This window comes from Primulina tabacum, chromosome 3 (genome assembly GCF_025594145.1).
Source record: "Primulina tabacum isolate GXHZ01 chromosome 3, ASM2559414v2, whole genome shotgun sequence".
In the NCBI taxonomy this organism is placed as follows: domain Eukaryota; kingdom Viridiplantae; phylum Streptophyta; class Magnoliopsida; order Lamiales; family Gesneriaceae; genus Primulina; species Primulina tabacum.
Window position 1 is genome coordinate 50,152,549 of NC_134552.1, and position 17,482 is coordinate 50,170,030.

General features: G+C 33.0%; 2 protein-coding genes across 2 annotated transcripts; both read right to left on the bottom strand.

The window, feature by feature from the left end:
• Positions 1-395: 395 nt before the first annotated feature.
• Positions 396-7,028, bottom strand: LOC142541166 (metal tolerance protein 4-like). Its single transcript, XM_075647802.1, has 7 exons — positions 6,679-7,028; positions 6,061-6,230; positions 5,781-5,979; positions 4,790-4,968; positions 4,562-4,712; positions 867-997; positions 396-745 (listed from the first exon to the last, which is right to left on the bottom strand). The coding sequence occupies exons 1-7, from the start codon at positions 6,914-6,916 to the stop codon at positions 566-568; spliced, it is 1,248 nt and encodes a 415-aa protein (XP_075503917.1). The 5' UTR covers positions 6,917-7,028; the 3' UTR covers positions 396-565.
• Positions 7,029-7,687: 659 nt separating this feature from the next.
• LOC142541167 (GTP-binding protein BRASSINAZOLE INSENSITIVE PALE GREEN 2, chloroplastic) lies at positions 7,688-10,934 on the bottom strand. The gene is made up of 3 exons (XM_075647803.1): positions 9,531-10,934; positions 8,750-8,917; positions 7,688-8,212 (listed from the first exon to the last, which is right to left on the bottom strand). Exons 1-3 carry the CDS (start codon positions 10,785-10,787, stop codon positions 7,808-7,810), a joined length of 1,830 nt encoding a protein of 609 aa, XP_075503918.1. The 5' UTR covers positions 10,788-10,934; the 3' UTR covers positions 7,688-7,807.
• Positions 10,935-17,482: the final 6,548 nt, after the last annotated feature.

Here is a 17,482-nt window from a genome sequence, read left to right on the forward strand (position 1 = left end):
GAACATTTTACCATCAAAATACATTTTTTCCTCAATTGACCCTTGTCTAATTAAGAGATCATATTCAAAGGTTATCCGAAACATATAAAAGTTCTATTTATCTTTGCGATTCTATGAGTTTATTCTTTCTTGCATATGGCATCGCCCCACTCGCGTGACAACATTCACTAAGTCGTAACTTACTTTGAAATACCATATTTAAACCAAAACGTTTTCGAGATACCGCTAAAGAATGACACGTGATCAGTGTTATTCGTAGTGCAGATCTTGTTTCCATGGGAATTTGATGAATCCACCCATACATCTTACTTTGACTGCTATATTGGAAGTTATATGATGAACAACCATTCTAGAAAAGGGCACAATGACAAACACCAGCGCAGTAAGAGCACAACTTGAGCTTGCATGATTTTTTTTAAAAAAAATCATGTTATGCATATGAATCTTCAAAACAACATTTCAGCTTATTCATGTATCACAAGCACTTTTAATTCTTGATATAATCCAGCTCATATAACTGGATAATGAAATACACACATACATAAATTTGTACAAAAGGTTGAGCTCAAGGGTCACTGTTTGGAAGCTTGGCAACGATGGTGTGTTCTGGCTTGTGTTCACATTCATAATCAATATGAACAAATGCCCTTTCCACTTCGGGAATTTTTTCGATCTTTATCTGGAGAGACTCCCCAATGATGTGAGCTTCTTTTAAGGGCAACTCTTCTGGAAGTTCAATATCAACCTGGTGCAAGAAGAATGTGTTTTTATGCATGAAATTATTCAACAGGGACCACCTAAAGCATGACAGGATAATCATCCAATTTTAGAAACGAGTTTCAAAAGATTTTGGTTGTAAAACTGACCTCAACAAAATACAAAACACCAAATGTGTAAGCACGAACTGTGTCAATACGCTTGACCCCAGGGTGTGTTATTGCAAGATATGTAAATTTCTGCAGTACTTCGGGAGGAGAAGATTTTCCCACTAGTGACACTGAATCAAAAGGACAAGCTTAGATTGGGGAAAGAAGGTTACTACTACAAAATTATATACCTGTAAAATTTTGAAACACATAGGACTAAATTCACTTGGTTCCATTGCAAGGCCTACATCAGCGTGCAAATGCCGAAGGGGTCAAAATTTTATCACTCTCTCCCAAGTACGTGTTAAATAATCACTACATACAAGTGAAAAAATGTAAATTAAGGTTCACTCCAACTAAAGCACAACAAAACCATACTAAAATATATTATAGTTTGATAGGAAACTAGATTATATTCATTAATGAGAAGCAAATAATTACATATAGCGGACAAGTGATTCGTACAGAAACAAAGAGCTCTCAACGTTCTTCAATCGACTCTTCTAAGCTGTCAAAAATCTATTTATTCCATTCCAATCATACTGGCCAGCAAATACAAAGAATTAATACTGTCCAAATTTTTTTACACTTCCTGCCAAGTGCGTCCAAGATCTGCAGCAAATAGCTTGTGCGAAGATCTTGGAGCTACCCAAACCAAAGCCATCTCCTTCAAAGCTCTAAATCAAAGACATTTAGTGAAAGAGCAATAAATAAGCAGATGATCCTGATTCTCCACCTCTTTTTGGCACAACACGCACTAATTCGGACACACATCACACGAAGGCCATCTCTTTTGCATCATCTCACAAGTTGACCACTTACCCAGCACAACGGTCCATAAGAAGATTGAACCTTTGGTCGGATCGGAACTTTCCAAATGACATGAAAAAGATAGAAACCACTTATTAGAAAGAAAGACTCGTAAAAAGATTTGACCGAGAATACTCCTGAAGGATCCCCGTCCCAAACCCTGATATAATCAACCCACTCAACCAATCTGACCCTCTCTAAAGATCCTAGCAAAGAGCTTAACTCATTCACTTCCTCATCCCTCATATTCTTCCACAATTGCAAGACCCAAGATATAGAAGAAGAGGAGGAACAATCCTCCCACCGGAGAAAATGAGAAATGGACTTATTATGAACCAATGATAACTGAAATAAAATAGGTAGGATAAAGATCGTTAAAAGAAGAATCCCCCACTACTTATCCTCCCAAAACCTGACCTTATTGCCCCCTCTAGTCACTGCCCTCACAAACTAGTGAAAACCAGATAAGTTACTTCCAAGGCTTCTAAATATATCATATCTTGCTAAACCTGCGTCCCAACCATTATCATGTAACCCGTATTTGCTCACAATAACCTTATTCTATAACGGTTCCTCCTCAACAGAGCATCTCCACCACCATTTTCCCATATGAGCCCTATTTCTCAGACAAATGTTTCTAATACCCAAACCCCCTATTTCTTTCAGCTTACAGACTTGATCCCACGACCATATGACAATGTGAATCTCCATCAACTCCATCCCATACAAAATCCCTCGTAGTCCTTTCCATAATCTATGCTATATCCTCGGTACCTTAAAATCGACATGAAACACATTGGCGTCAGTGTCACATTCAACACCACTGAAATCAAAGTTAATCCCCACCCCCCTAAAAAACGCTATCTACCAAATTGCTAGCTTCTTAGACATCTTAGGAAAAACATGTTCCCAAGACGAGATTTTCATCGGGTTTCCGCGCAGTGGAACCACCCATATATGTAAAGGGCCAACTTTCCCTCCCATAACCAATCTCTTGAGTTAACCCTTCATCTTCTTTACAACACAATTAGTGACTAACATGACACTTTTTTCCATATTGATCTTTAATTCTGACATTTGACAAACTGATTTCAAGTGTGCTACTGAACAACAAATGACTCTCATTGTTGACATAGAAAAGAGTATCATCCGCAAATTGAATGTTATGAAATCTCTATTCTCTCTACTCACTTGCAGGCCCAAATGAGGTTCCTTGCTTGACCTTACCAACCAATCTGCCCAGGACATCTACTATCAAATTATTTCTCACCCTTAACTTTACCTCTAGGCCTACGATTAATAAAAATTGAAAATGAAACAGTCGAAACACAACCCCAAATCCACTTTCGCCATCTCTCTCCGAACCCCTTTTTCAGTAGAACGTAATAACCCTGATCCACATTATCATAAGCCTTCTCAAAGTTGACTTTAAACACCCACCCTTCTTTTTTTTACACCTCGACTTTTCAACCACCTCATTAGCTATAAGACAACAATCAAAAATTTGTCTCCCTTTGATAAAAACATTTCAAGTTTATGCTATTGTAATGGGTAAAATTTTCTTCAATTTATTTGCTAAGACCTTTCACCTTAGCAATACTCTTATACAAGCTGGTTGTCAAGTCTTTTACCTTAACTGAATCTTGTATTTTCGGTATCAGACATATGTATGTCTCATTGGTAATATCATTTATAACACCCCCCTCAAAGAATCATCAAAGATCTTCATCATTTACTTTAACTCCCAGCACTCATGATAAAATGCCAATGTAAAACCATCTGGGCCCGGAGCCTTTTCTCCATCACTCTCAAACACTGCTCTTTTAATCTAATCATTTGAGAAAGGTCTCTCCAACTCTACTCCAGACTCACCATCAATAGGGCACGCACCAATCAACTCCTTCTATGCCCCAACCTTTATCCCCAGAGATGATGTATAGTTTTTGAACTCTACTATTGTCGACTCAATCTGCTCACTATCTGACGTTACTGACCCATCCATCAGCTCCCAATTTATCAATAGGTGACCTGCTCTTTCGATGGTTTAATAAGGCACGAAAGAATTTTGTGTTATGATCCACTTCTCTCAACCATTTCACTTCCGCCTTTTGATTATCTATTCAATTTCTTCGACACACTAGCTTTTATAGTCTATACCATATTAAACATGAGTTGAATGTGTTACCTTTTATTGCTAACAATAATGACACACATTTTATTTCAGTGAAATTTTTTCTATCTTTATTCACATAAAATACCAAGAAAATATATAGTAAATCACACAGATAGCCCATAAAAATATGCCCAAGAACAAAAAAAGTATTTTAAAAATTAACACAACCTTCCAAACCATCATCACCATAAAAGAAAGAAAAACAAACAAGCAACCAAACAAAAAATAAAAAAATAAAAATGAAAAAATGAAAAATGAAAAATGAAAAATGTAAAGGCTTGTACTTCATTCAGCTTTGATGTAGGTTACACAGAAGAAAGTCCAACGACGACGGAGCTCAGACTAGACTTAGCATGAAGACATGTCCTAATGAATAAAGAAGTGCCACTAATGCTTACGGGCACTCAATGAAAAAAACAATGCATGATAATAGACCCAATTGAAAAAAATTCTGCAGTTCTACAAAATCCAGGATAGAGCAGAAAATAAATCAAGAGCTTTGCTTTTAACGAGTATGAGGTGGTGCATTAAAATTGGTAAGAATGTCTCGTGGGAATATGATATATAGCCTCCCAAGAGAGTAATTTTAAATTTCATTAGATTCAAATTTTAAAAATATCATAAACTAATTTATACAATCACGAACTTTGCCTAAATCAATGGATAGACCACAAATTCAAAAATGCCTGGTGCAAGGAGGAGGAGGAGGTACCTGCATTTTCTAGAACAGTTTGAGACCAATTCAAGATTGTATAAACTGCAAGGATGATGGCACCAGCTGGATCAATCCACCAAAAGAATGCATCACCAAGAACAGCTGCAACTAATCCCACCACGTTTGTCACTATGTCGAAATAATGATCCTAACAAGTAATGCAACATATGTTAGCAACAAGGACATCTATGATGATGTTTGCTGTGGAAACAAAAGCAGAAATACCTTTGCGTAAGCACGGACAATTTTGTTTCCAGAATTTCTGCAGTAAAACCACAAAGCAAGTTTTACAACAGCCGCTGTGATCATTATTGTGTATAACCATATTAGCTGATCGACATTCATTTTTTCAATATTTTTATTTTCTACCAGTTGTTCTACTGCTTGGATCAACACCTGAAAACCTGAAATGAAATGCATGCCAATTCTTGAAGCTTTTGCATGCCATAATCAACCGTTTAACACATGATCGTGACATTTAATAGTAAATGGTCATCTACTCCACCAGAGGCTGGTTTTTCCCAGAAATCAACATGAAATAATAGCTGTAAGTTATTCATACGTCAACAAAATGAAGCACAAAGGAATTTCAGTATTAAATCAAGATCCCAGCATTGAAACTTTTTCAGCCATGTGAATCCCAGTTTCTTGTCTTTCCTTTTCAACAGCTCATCAAATTTGAAATCTAGATGCATAAAGTTGTAGGGCAATAGACACCTCAAGCAAGATTAACAAAAAAATGCCAGGAACAATTTTACAAATAAATTAATGGAAGTCTACAACTACATGTTCTTGTTCCAAAAAACTAGCTCAAGAGGGAAGATTGTCCAGTTCTATATATACAACTCCCAAGAAGTTAATCCAGACGATGTGAAACATTTAACACATCCCTTTTACATTCAAGAATGAACAACTGGGAGCGTGAAGTTACAAGACATTAGCGGGTGTCCCATAAAGGTAGTCCAACGTAACGGTGTGTCTAAGCTTTGATACCATGATAAAATCATGGAATTGAGTCTAATTCTATCCCAGAAGCTAGTTCGACGGGATAAGATTGTGCAATTCCAGTATATACACTCCTAAGAACTTAATACAACGGATATGGGACTTCTAATAGTTCCATCCAAATAAAATTGAACTTATGGCAATGAACAAAAACTCAAGGGCACCAGAAAATCTTTCAAGGTAAAAATGGTTATTGAGGAAGAGGATGTACCAAGAGTCGCCATCACAGCAGCAAATATAACAATGCCAACTGGCTGCACCCTCAACTTTCCAATAGGATATTTGTATATGTTGATGTTTTTCATTGAAAGGTGGGTGAACCAAAGAATTCCTCCAGCCATAAGATCAAGTAAAGAATCCAAGGTTGAAGCAGCAATGGCTAGTGATCCGCTCTTCATGGTAGCATAGATCTAAACCATGTAAACTTTTTAGGATTAATTTTCTTTAATTGGAAAATCAAAGTTAAGGGCAGATTCGAAATTATACAACACCTTAAATGCCAGAAGTAAAATATTAGCATAATTCGAGATTCTCATGGCTCTCTCTTGTTGTGCTTGCTCATCCAAATTTTCTTCATCAATGTTGTCAGTTACCATCAAAGCATCAACTTCTTCAAATGATTTTAAGGTCGCAAATTGTCTTTCATAATAGTCTTGTTCTCCTAGAGATGTAAAAAAATGATCGATGAATAAAACAAGAAATGTAATCAAGGTAAAAACATGATCCACCTATTTTCCTCCTTCCAACCTCCAAAAGTGCTGAGCCAATCTCTAATGAAGTAGCTCAATCATTAAAAATATTCCATGACCAGGCTAGAAATTCCTCTCAAAATCATCCATAACATCAGGACAAGAAGAACCACCAGGTAAATGCTCTTGAAAAACTCACGCTCACTATATAAGACCACCGCATAAGATTACATGAACTGATTTGAAAATCAAGAAATTCAAATCCATAAATACGAGTGCAACCTTATAGAAAACGGGAAAATTCGGAAATTAAACTTGGTCAACCTTTCAAATTGAAAAGATACGCCAATGCTGAAATATTCGGCCAAGCAGAAAATACACTATTTAGTATGCAGTTCGTTACAATCTAACGGAAAATACCTTTAGTTAGGCCATGACTTCTGGAAAAATCGACGATTGAAGAAGATTCAGGATCAACCGCCCGCCGAACCTTGTCCGGAAGCCTGGCGAGAAATTCACTGCGGAGCGAGTTCACGGAGTTCCGGCGGGAAAGTCCACGGCGGGGGCTGCCGCTCCAACTACGCTTAAACCGTTGCAGTAACGGCGATTTGGGGCCACTGCTACCATCGATGGCATTGCCTCCGCACTCTGCTTCCATCTTACTTTCTTCCAGACACCAACGGTATAGTTTATCATAATATATTTGACTTAAAAATGAAGCATGAGTTGGGACATCAACTGATTAAACTATTCATTCGTTCGTTCGTTCGTTCGTTCGTTCGTTCGTGGATGTTTGTTTAATTCCCGCAACTCATGAATCACACGTAACTTATGCAAGCAAAATGCTGTACATTGCTGTGTACGACAGAAAAATATATTTTTCTATTAAACTTAATTTCAGTAAAAATCATAATAATAATATTATGGTAGAAAAATAAAAGTTTTTTACTTTAAAAATATTAACCGTAAAGTTTTTTTAAATTGAGAAGTTTTCAAATGTATTGGTATGGTTAAGTCTTCCATTTTTGGGAAAAATTTCAGACGTGGGGTTGACATAGTTAGAATTATTATAGGTGGTGTTGAAGAAGAGGATAAAAAAGAAGAAATTTTGGTGTCATCCTCAAACAGTTTTTCTAACTCACTCACACTTAATAATATAGTATAGATGATCCGCGAGACGATTTCACGAGAATTTTTGTAGATTTTTTAAAGAATATTATGTGATATATGAAACTGCCACAAACAATTTCTACTTATTTTGCATATAGATTAACCGTTTTGTGAATAATAGTTTTCTGTTTAAATAATTTTTATATAAAAAAATTAGAGATAATTTTTAACATGTAGATGTAGTTATAACAATTCTTCAGCGTATATGTGTGCGTGTGTGTGTGTTGTTCCAAATTCCAATATGTTCCTCAAAGTAGGAAAAGCTTGAATTGGGACGGCTGCTGCTCTTCCAAATTCATGATTCTTAGGAAAGTTCTACAATCTGCACCAGTGTTCATGTCTAAAAAATCGACTCACGACGTGGCCCAAACGGGACTGATCACGACTCATCTATCGAGTCCTTTGAACTTGCGGCCGTGTCAACAACCAACGGCGAAGATGCACCGGGAGATGATACACTCAAGTCTCTATGTTTCGTCTTCTTATCTTTTTGGCGTTTCTTACTCGAAGCTTTGTCTGCTTTGGAGACTATATCTGAAACTGAAAAACCCGCAACTTCAAAATTGATGGATCTTTGAGGAAGTAACGAGTTTCTAACAACTACATCAATTCCTTCGTATGTCCAAACACCTAACCGAGCCTCGCCCTTGAGTCCGATGGCAAACCAACCAAGACCAGCAGCAGCTATATCCACTGAACTCGAATCCCACCACACCCCAGAAACATGAAACTCCTTTTTCACCCACTTGCCAAGCTCCTCGATTCGCCCCTCTCCGATTGGAGGCTGAAAAAAGGATATATATTAAAAGAAACTAAATGATGTATGTAATATCCCAAAATAAAAGCTCGAAAAACAAAAAAAGTTGGAGGCAACAATTGTCTCCACTATCAAGTGTGATTATAAATTTGGGATAAAAATCAAACATGACGCTAGAGCTATAGGACTTCAAATATTTGAGCTACACCGACATCAAAAAGCCATAATCTTCAATATAATGGGAGGTGGTTGTTTCTACAATTGCTATTAGAGCTGATGTCACATGTTTGATTGCTATAAACTATACGTAGGCACTATTGTCTGGAGTATTTGAAAGGCGATGCATGGAATACGGTATGATTAAAAGATTTGATATTGCATACCATAAGCTATAATTTTTAATACTATGACAAAGTTCCCGGTCAAACAATAAAATTCTCATGAAATGCACTCCAGAATGGGAAGACCTAAGAGCACTCATTGTGTCTGTTCAAGCATATCATGGTTCAACAGATGAACAATAAGAAATAGAACTCATAGATTAACGTTATTAAGGCACTATACTTGCAACTGGTGGCCAAAATGTTTCTCTAGCATCATGCAAGAATTGTCGCTCTTTCCCATATGCAAAGGGAGCAGGGGCGAAGCCCACACCGTAATGTATATGGATTCCACTGATGATTCTTCAACATCCAGCCTCATGAGTCCACCAATATGAATTGAATGCCCCGCCTGGTAACGTTGCATAATATACTCATAAACAATTATTTCAAAAGTCGTCAAGGAAAAGTTGTGTATCCAACTAGGGTTCAATTCAGAGACATCGAATATTCTTCATACAACTAGGAAAAGATAATCAACTTAAGTTGTTTGTTGTAGATTTGATAAGCATCGGTCCAAGTTTAGCAAAACAGTAAGGTAATTTGAAACACATTTTGCCATTTGACTAACAGAAATACGTGAGAATGAAGCTTCAGGCCATCGAACAAAAGAGCACGGAAAGTTTTATGCTACCTTGATACTCCTTGAGGCTAGAACCATAAAAGTACTTCGATCACACATCTCTTAATATGAACCAAGCATGAACTAAGTTACCAAATGCCTTAGCTATTAAGCTATGATTGCCAAATTTCTCAAACCAAACCCAGCAAATTAAAAGGAGAGGCCAAAAAGTTAAGAAACAAGAAATTTATAGCAAGAAGGAGCAAAATGAATCAGTCACTACCAGTCTACCATATTTCTAATTATCCCACAATGCCTAAAAAGAAAACATTAGAACAATCAACACAAAGCATTAATCTCAAGTAGCAACACACTGAAAACTTCACCAAAAGGGGATTCTAACCTTGATCCTATACGTTTTCGGCTTCAATTCCTTTTCAATACGAACTAGCTTCTGTTCTTCAGCATTTAACCTACTTGAGATCTGATGAGGATTCAAAAGCCCGGGCGTATCAAACAACTTGGCCTTTCCTGGAAGCACTCCCTCCACCCTCACAATTCCCAAGGTGGTCCCCGGAACAGGAGCCTCCGTTAAATGAGTCACTTCGCCACCAACACATTTCCCTATTGCATTAATCAATGTGCTCTTTCCAGCATTCTGCGCTCCCACTGCCCAAACATGGCCTCGTGGCCCAACCAATTTAACCACATCATCCAACAAATTCCTCACTCCCCAGTCTTTCACAGCACTAATTAAATGCACACTGCTCAACTTTCCGGCCCCATCTTCCCTTGATCGGGTCCGAACCCAATGCTCAAGCCTTGTTGGTGAAATGGAGCTGGGCAAAAGATCAATTTTCGTCACCACTAATATTAACCTAGGTACATTACCTGGTTTCCCTTCCTTCCACGACCGATCATTTTGATCGCTAATCCTGGAGATCAAACTAGCTACTTTCCTAGGGAATGAACCGTCAAAATCTGCGACATCCACCACCAACAAAACCACAGTTCGTGCCCCACTAACGGACATCAACCTCCTCCCAACAGTGTGATCAAAATCAAAATCTGGTAACAAGTTCTCCACACTTGGGTCCCTCACCTTTCCATAGTACCTCAAACTATGGCACCTAGAACACACAATGGGCTTCTCAGTGGCAAGTTTCTCATCCAATCTACCAAGATTCGAGCTTTCACAAAAAGCATGATCGTTCGTTGCCAAATCCTGAGATGTCCCAACATCTATAATCTCATTCAGAACACCCCTTTTGAGAGAATCTGAAATTTCAGACTCATCAAAAATGGGATCCATTTTAGCGAATTTCTTGTAATGAGAGCATTTGGTTAATGGCTTGGTAAAGAACCCTGGTCGCTTACAGTCAGAATCTTGCATGGGGACACCACAGCCAACGCAAATGGGAAAAGTCTGTGAAGTCGCATAATCGTAATTTCCATCCCTGGTCTGCTGTAGAAGTGAAAAAGATTCAATTTTTTCAGGTTGAGAAGAAAAGGGTCGGTTGAAGAAGGGAATTGGCATAAGGGTTTTAGCAGGGTTTTGAACGGGCGAAGAGTGAAGGGAATTAAACACAGCATCGGAAGCCAGAGAAAGAGGAGTGAGGAGCTTTTTTAACCTCAATAATAACAGATTTCTCACAATCATTTCCTCGTATCTCTCCTTGGATTTGACTCAGCTATGGAGGCTTTTCTGGATGAACTCAGCTATGGAGGTTCTAAGCGTACAATTGGCTCCTGAATTGGACAGCTTCAAAAGGGGAAATTTTAGAGCAAAGTTGACCACCATCGAGTGTTTCTCCTCTTGATTTTTTTTTTTTTAAAATTATAAATGATTATTACAGGAGTAAAGTTCATATTTAGATTATTAACAATTTATGTTGAAATTATTTGTAATTTTTTTGTTATAATTTTTAAATTAATAACTGAAAACATGACGCAACTTTTATTAGTAGAGTTATAAATTTAATCAGATAATAAACTTCAAACTATTTTATTCACAAGTGAGATTTTTTATTTATAAAATACAATGATAGAATATAAAGAAAGATTGAGATATCAATATTAATAAAAAAATTATCTATATAATAATCTAAATTCAAAATCATATCATAAAATTATCCCTTAGATGATTATCTACACAACAATTATTTCGTTGAATATTTCATTTGGTAAGATGGTTGCTTGAAGCTTCCTGAGAGTCGGGTGTTATCTCGTTAAAACATGGACAATAAAATCAAATGGGAAAAACTTGAACGAAAGAAAAAAAGTACAACAAAAGATAATTTTCCTTGTATGCAGTGGTGGAACCATGTTTTCATTTCTACTTGTGCTAGAATTTTCTAAACCATGGTTGAGCTAATATTAACATATAGAGCCCCGGGCTACCGGAAAATAAGACAAAATTTTATGTACAAAAAATATAGGGAAAAGCGGAGCAACACATTGCTCCGCCCGTGCTTGTATGTTCTCTTGACGATGAATACGCCTCATTAAAACCTTATTAAGAAAAACCTAGTGAAGGAAAAAGAGTATGACATCTCTTACTTCTTGCTAACCACCTCATTAAACTTTATTTAAAAAACCGCTTGGGAAAATTCAAAAACAAATCATAAAGAGTATGAATTACTCCTCTTGTTACAAGCATCACTCAAAATCTTTAAGTCATTGCCCGATCTTGAGTGTTACTTTCTGAAAATTTAATATTGGTAATACTTTTAAGAGACGATCGATCACATTATCTTCAATTAATGCTTATATATGATACTTCGTGATCAAATATCTTTTGAGGATTATCAATTAATGAATGTAACATATCTATATAAAATTATTTTATTTGTTATGTACTATGACCAATTAACAAATATTCTTTTTGGAAATATCGAATTCATAGTTCAAAAGAAAAATTCAAATTTTCCATTAATTCATCTTACATTTATATTTTAATTATTTGACAATTCTAGTAAACTCTTCAGGAATATCTACTAATATGATGCATCACATGTATCTGGATTATCTTAATCATCATGATGACTTTTGTCATTTTATTGTAAACATAATCTTGGAGGCAGAATCTAATTTCATTTGATACTTCAAATTATTCTTAAATTTTTTTGTATATCAATGTTTAGTCAACACATTTATGACAAGTGAAAACATTTTTTCATAATTGACTTCGGGGTTTTTTGAGAAATTTTGGGTTGAGATTAACCTATATTGTTCATATGTCAATATCTACAAACTGTAGTTTTATATAATCATTAGTTCTCATATTTACAATAAATACAGTGATATTAAAATAATTATCAATAATCACATTACTTTAATGTCGTAGTTTTGAGAAAATAAATAATTTGTTGAAATATAATTTCTTACATATATTTTTATTTTTCAGGAATAACATTATTTTGATTTATCAAACTCTTTCACTATACTATCTAAAATTACTTTTTCGGGAGGTTTTTATACTTTTTCGGTACAAAATATTTTGAATTTATTGGTCGATCATGCTTATGACGTATTTTAGATTTACTTGCAAGTAAAATACGATATGGTTGTGCATGACATCAATTTATTTCAGATGTTTCAGGCACCTAACCTCTTACGAGGTTTTGCTATTATTTATGTCAATATCTCTTCATGACGATCAACCTCCTTAATTTTGACATTTGAGTTACTATATAATTTCATTTGAAGGGGTTATTGGTTTTTATATTTAAAAACCAATTATATTTATAAAGCTTCATACGCGAAAACATAAATTGTTCAGCTGAAACAACTATATAAAAACCAATTAGCTTTATAGCGGTTCAAATGAGAAAACATAAATTGTTCAATTGGAAAAATTATAAGAGCTAAATAATATATTTTATCTATTAATACATTATATCAAATAACGTATTTGAAAACTAAATTTTGAACTTTGGGTTCACTTTATATTTCATAAGAATTGATCGAAAAATACACTACTTTCTCATTGATATACATTTAACTTCTACGTTCCTCCCCCTCAATATTGAAAAACAATGCTTTACTAAAATAACAATTGATATTGCGTTATAAAAATCTCATTGTTATTAATTAAGATACTTCAATATAATTTCCAACATAGTTTTAATCTCTCTTAGAGACCTAATATAGTGTTTTTTTTCTTCGCACAATCAATAATTTTAATAATAAATTTTGGCTCAATTCAATATCAACAATAATTAATTGACATAATGTCTATAATATTTGATGCAGACAATATATCATATCTCCAAAAAATGAAGTAATATTTTCATAATCAATGGTTTAATAATTGTTTTGAGGCATTTGATAATTAATCAACCAAACCATTTTTACCGATTGTATATTCTAGAGATTATTATTCTCGATAAATATCTTCGCAAACATCAGATTGCAAGTCGTGGACCCACATATATGAAAATTATTTTCATTCCAAAAAATATAGGAATTTAGTCCCAATTTAAACAACTGATAGTAATATCAAATTTAACAATTCAATATATAAAAATTCTTAAAATCTTATAATTTTCTGGTTAATTGAATCAATAATTTTCTTATTGACCTATTCAAGAACTTCTAGTTCCTTAATTATGCACTACCAATAATTTGTTATATTAGATGCAATTGGGATCATATTAGATACAATTGAGATGCTCAAATCAATAAATCATATCACAAACTATAGAAATATTTGTATCAGTTAACTTTTTATTGATATAAAAACTTCTGGTTTGTAATACCAAAATAGCTAACCCTATAACATTCTTAAACTTTTATTTATTATATCAATAAACTTCAGGTTTACAATGTTAGAAAATTTCATTATCAATAAACTCCGGGTTTGTTGTGCATTTATTTTTATCACATTGACATTGATACAATGCTATTTTTGAGAAATTAGTGTTGTGTATCACCCAATTTATTTTGATATCCGCTGAACCAGTTGTCTTGATATTATGTTTGTCTATGATAAACAAAAACAACATTCATTCTTAACAATAAATTTGTACTTTATTAAAAAAATGCATATTATCTCCTCTGGAGTAAAAGAGCTCTTATAAAGCAATTTATCTCTAATAATATACTATATTTATTAAATATTGTCATTAGATTCAAAAATGAAATATTATGAAGCACATATTTTTAATTGGCAATAAGTGATTTTCTAGACCCTTAATACATCTATATTAAATTACAATGAAAATATAATGAATTTTCTCCGCAAATCATGTATCATGCTTGATAGAAATCATTTAAGTACTTCAAGTACAATACAGTGATTCGAGAGATTATTGTATATCTTGTACAATATTTCATTAAGATATCTAATATTTTTGTTGTACTACACGTACGAATGTTTGTTTACGATACTTGAAACATATAATTTTCATATATCTATGCCTATATTTTATAATATTTATTTCATTTCAAGTGAAATAAATATTCTCATTCTTTGAAAAATTGATCTACACATGACGTAAATATATCAATTGTGTTCATTCAATTCAAAATGAATCACATCAATTAGACGACTTTCAATATTAATCGTTAATTATTTACTCATGTTTTTTTAAAGAATTGAAATTGAAAAATTAGACATATCTATCTTTCATCATCTTCTACCTGAATGTAAGTTGCACAGAATGAAACAATTATGATAAGTAGTGACATGTACTAGAAACAACAAATTCGGGTTAGACTTCTCTACACCAATCTCGCATTTGGACAAAGAAAACAGTGGAAACAACATGTCACTACAACAAAAACGGTAAACGGCAACAAATTTTATCCGTTGTCGTAAGTAATTTACAACTGTTGTAATTGATGGTTTGTTGAAAGTTCGTTTAACCACAACGGATGAAATCCGTTGTCGTTGCTATTATTAGCGACGGTTTATCAAAAATCGTAGCTAATTAGCGACGGTTTATGATCACTGTCGCTAAAATTAACGACAGACATCATAACAAACCGTCGCTAAAGTTACCGATGATTTTCAATAAAGTCCGTCGATAATTTTAGCAACGGTTTTTTATGATATATGTCACTAAGTTTTCAGTAAAATAAAAAAACTACTTTTAATAATTTAATAAATATAAAAAAAACTTACAATCTGATTATGTTAACAATATTCATAATCTCTAACACTTAAAAATTTACTAAAAATTGAAACGAAAAAATTTACCATAAATCGAAACTAAAATCGTCTAAGAGAGAAAAATTTTAAGTGTTGTGAAGTGGTGTGGAAGAAAATGGACCGAAAACGCGATATTTATAGACAATTTGCGATGGTTAAGAATAGCGACGGTTGTTTATTAAACCGTCGCTAGTTTATAAATTGCGCCGGTTTTGCTTACAACCATCGCTAAATATAGCGACGGTTGTTCCAAACCGTTGCTAAATTTAGCGATGGTTTCAGTTGAACCATCACTAATTAAAAAATTGCGACGGTTTTGCTTAAAACCGTTGTCGTATTTACGTTGTTGAATGTTAGTGTGTAATTTGAAACTTTAATGCAATATAAAATAATAAGAATTTCACAAATTTTATAATTAAATCTGATGGTTGATACCAATTTCTTTCCAAAGTACACAAAATCTATAATGAGAATTGTCTAATTTTCGGCAGAATTTGGTGGAATCATTTGACAACTTAACAAAAATTTATATAGTAAATATATCATATTGTCATATCTTGATAAATCCTTCAGCTGAAAACAAATCAAATTAATTTTATTTAGATTATTAATAAATAGTTTATAATGTTTTTCAAGATAATTAACAACAAATATATGATTGATATATTTTGATATAAAAAAGAATATTGGTAAATATTAAATCATATTTAAACAACATATATTCTGAACATTCTTAAAAAATATTGATATATTTTAGATCTTAAATCAATAGTCTTCTTGAACATTGACAAATCTTAAATAAATATTATTCAGTAATATTTAAGATCAACATTTACAAAAAAAATCAATAAAGTCTTAGATTTTGATCAATATTCATCGGAAATATCAATAAAATATTGTATCAATATTCATCGGGAAACTTAACGAATCTTAAATTCATACCAATTTTTTTTCATGATATCGATAGATCATATTATAGATTTTAGATTAATATTTTTCAGAAATATTAAGATCAATATTTTTCTGGAATATTGACACATCTTGTATGTTAGTTCATATTCTTCAAGAATATTGTCAAATCTTATATGGTGAGTCAATATTATTTAGCAATATTGACAAATCTTTTATCTTATATCAAGATTTTTGAGGATGCTGATGAATATTATATATTATATCAATATTCTTCAGGAAGATCGATAAATTATATATCTTACATCAATATTTTGCAGAAACATCGACAAATTTTATATTTTGAACAAAATTCTTAAAAAAGTTGACATGTATTATATTTTATATCAATATTCTACAATATTGTTAATATATCTAAAATAAATATTTTTCATAAATATTAATAGATCTTTGATCTAAATTAATATTCTTCATGAATATTGGTAGAACTCATATCGATGTAAATCTTATAAAGTATGCTGCTGTTGGAGCATTTGAGAGAACAATGAGTGTGTCTATTATACATGTATATATTTCTAATTCCCACTAAATCAATATTCCTCGATAATATATAAGATCGATATTTTTCGAAAATATTCAAGATATATATTTTCCAAAAATATTGATAAATCTAATATACTAGATTAATATTCTTCATGAAAGTTGACAAACCTTATATCTTAAATTAAAGATCCAATATTCTTTAGAAATAAAAGCATATCTTCACATTTTAAATAATAGATCTTATATTCTTCAGAAATACAGATAAATATGTTAGCTTATAAATTTAATATCAATATTCTTAGGAATATTGATATATTTTAGATATATAATATTTGATCAATATTCTTCAAGATTATTGATACATCTTATATTTTAGATTGGTATTCTTCAAGAATAAATTCAAATATTTTGTCATAGATCGATATTCATCAAGAATATTGACAGATCTTATATCTGGTTTCCAAATTTATCATGAACATTGACGAGTGTTTTATATGAAATCAATAATTTTCAGGAAATTAATAATCTTGCATATTATATCAATAGTTTTAAGAAATATTAATAGATTAATCTTATATTTTTTAATTATAGGTCTAATATTCTTCATTAATACGCCAAGACCATGGGTTGGTATAACATTAAAAATATTTAATAATGAGTAGAACTCAGAAGAACTTAAAAGAAAAACATTTGTGTTGATAACATATCATAAATTTAATTAAAAAAGAGAGGAGATGAGAGGAATATTA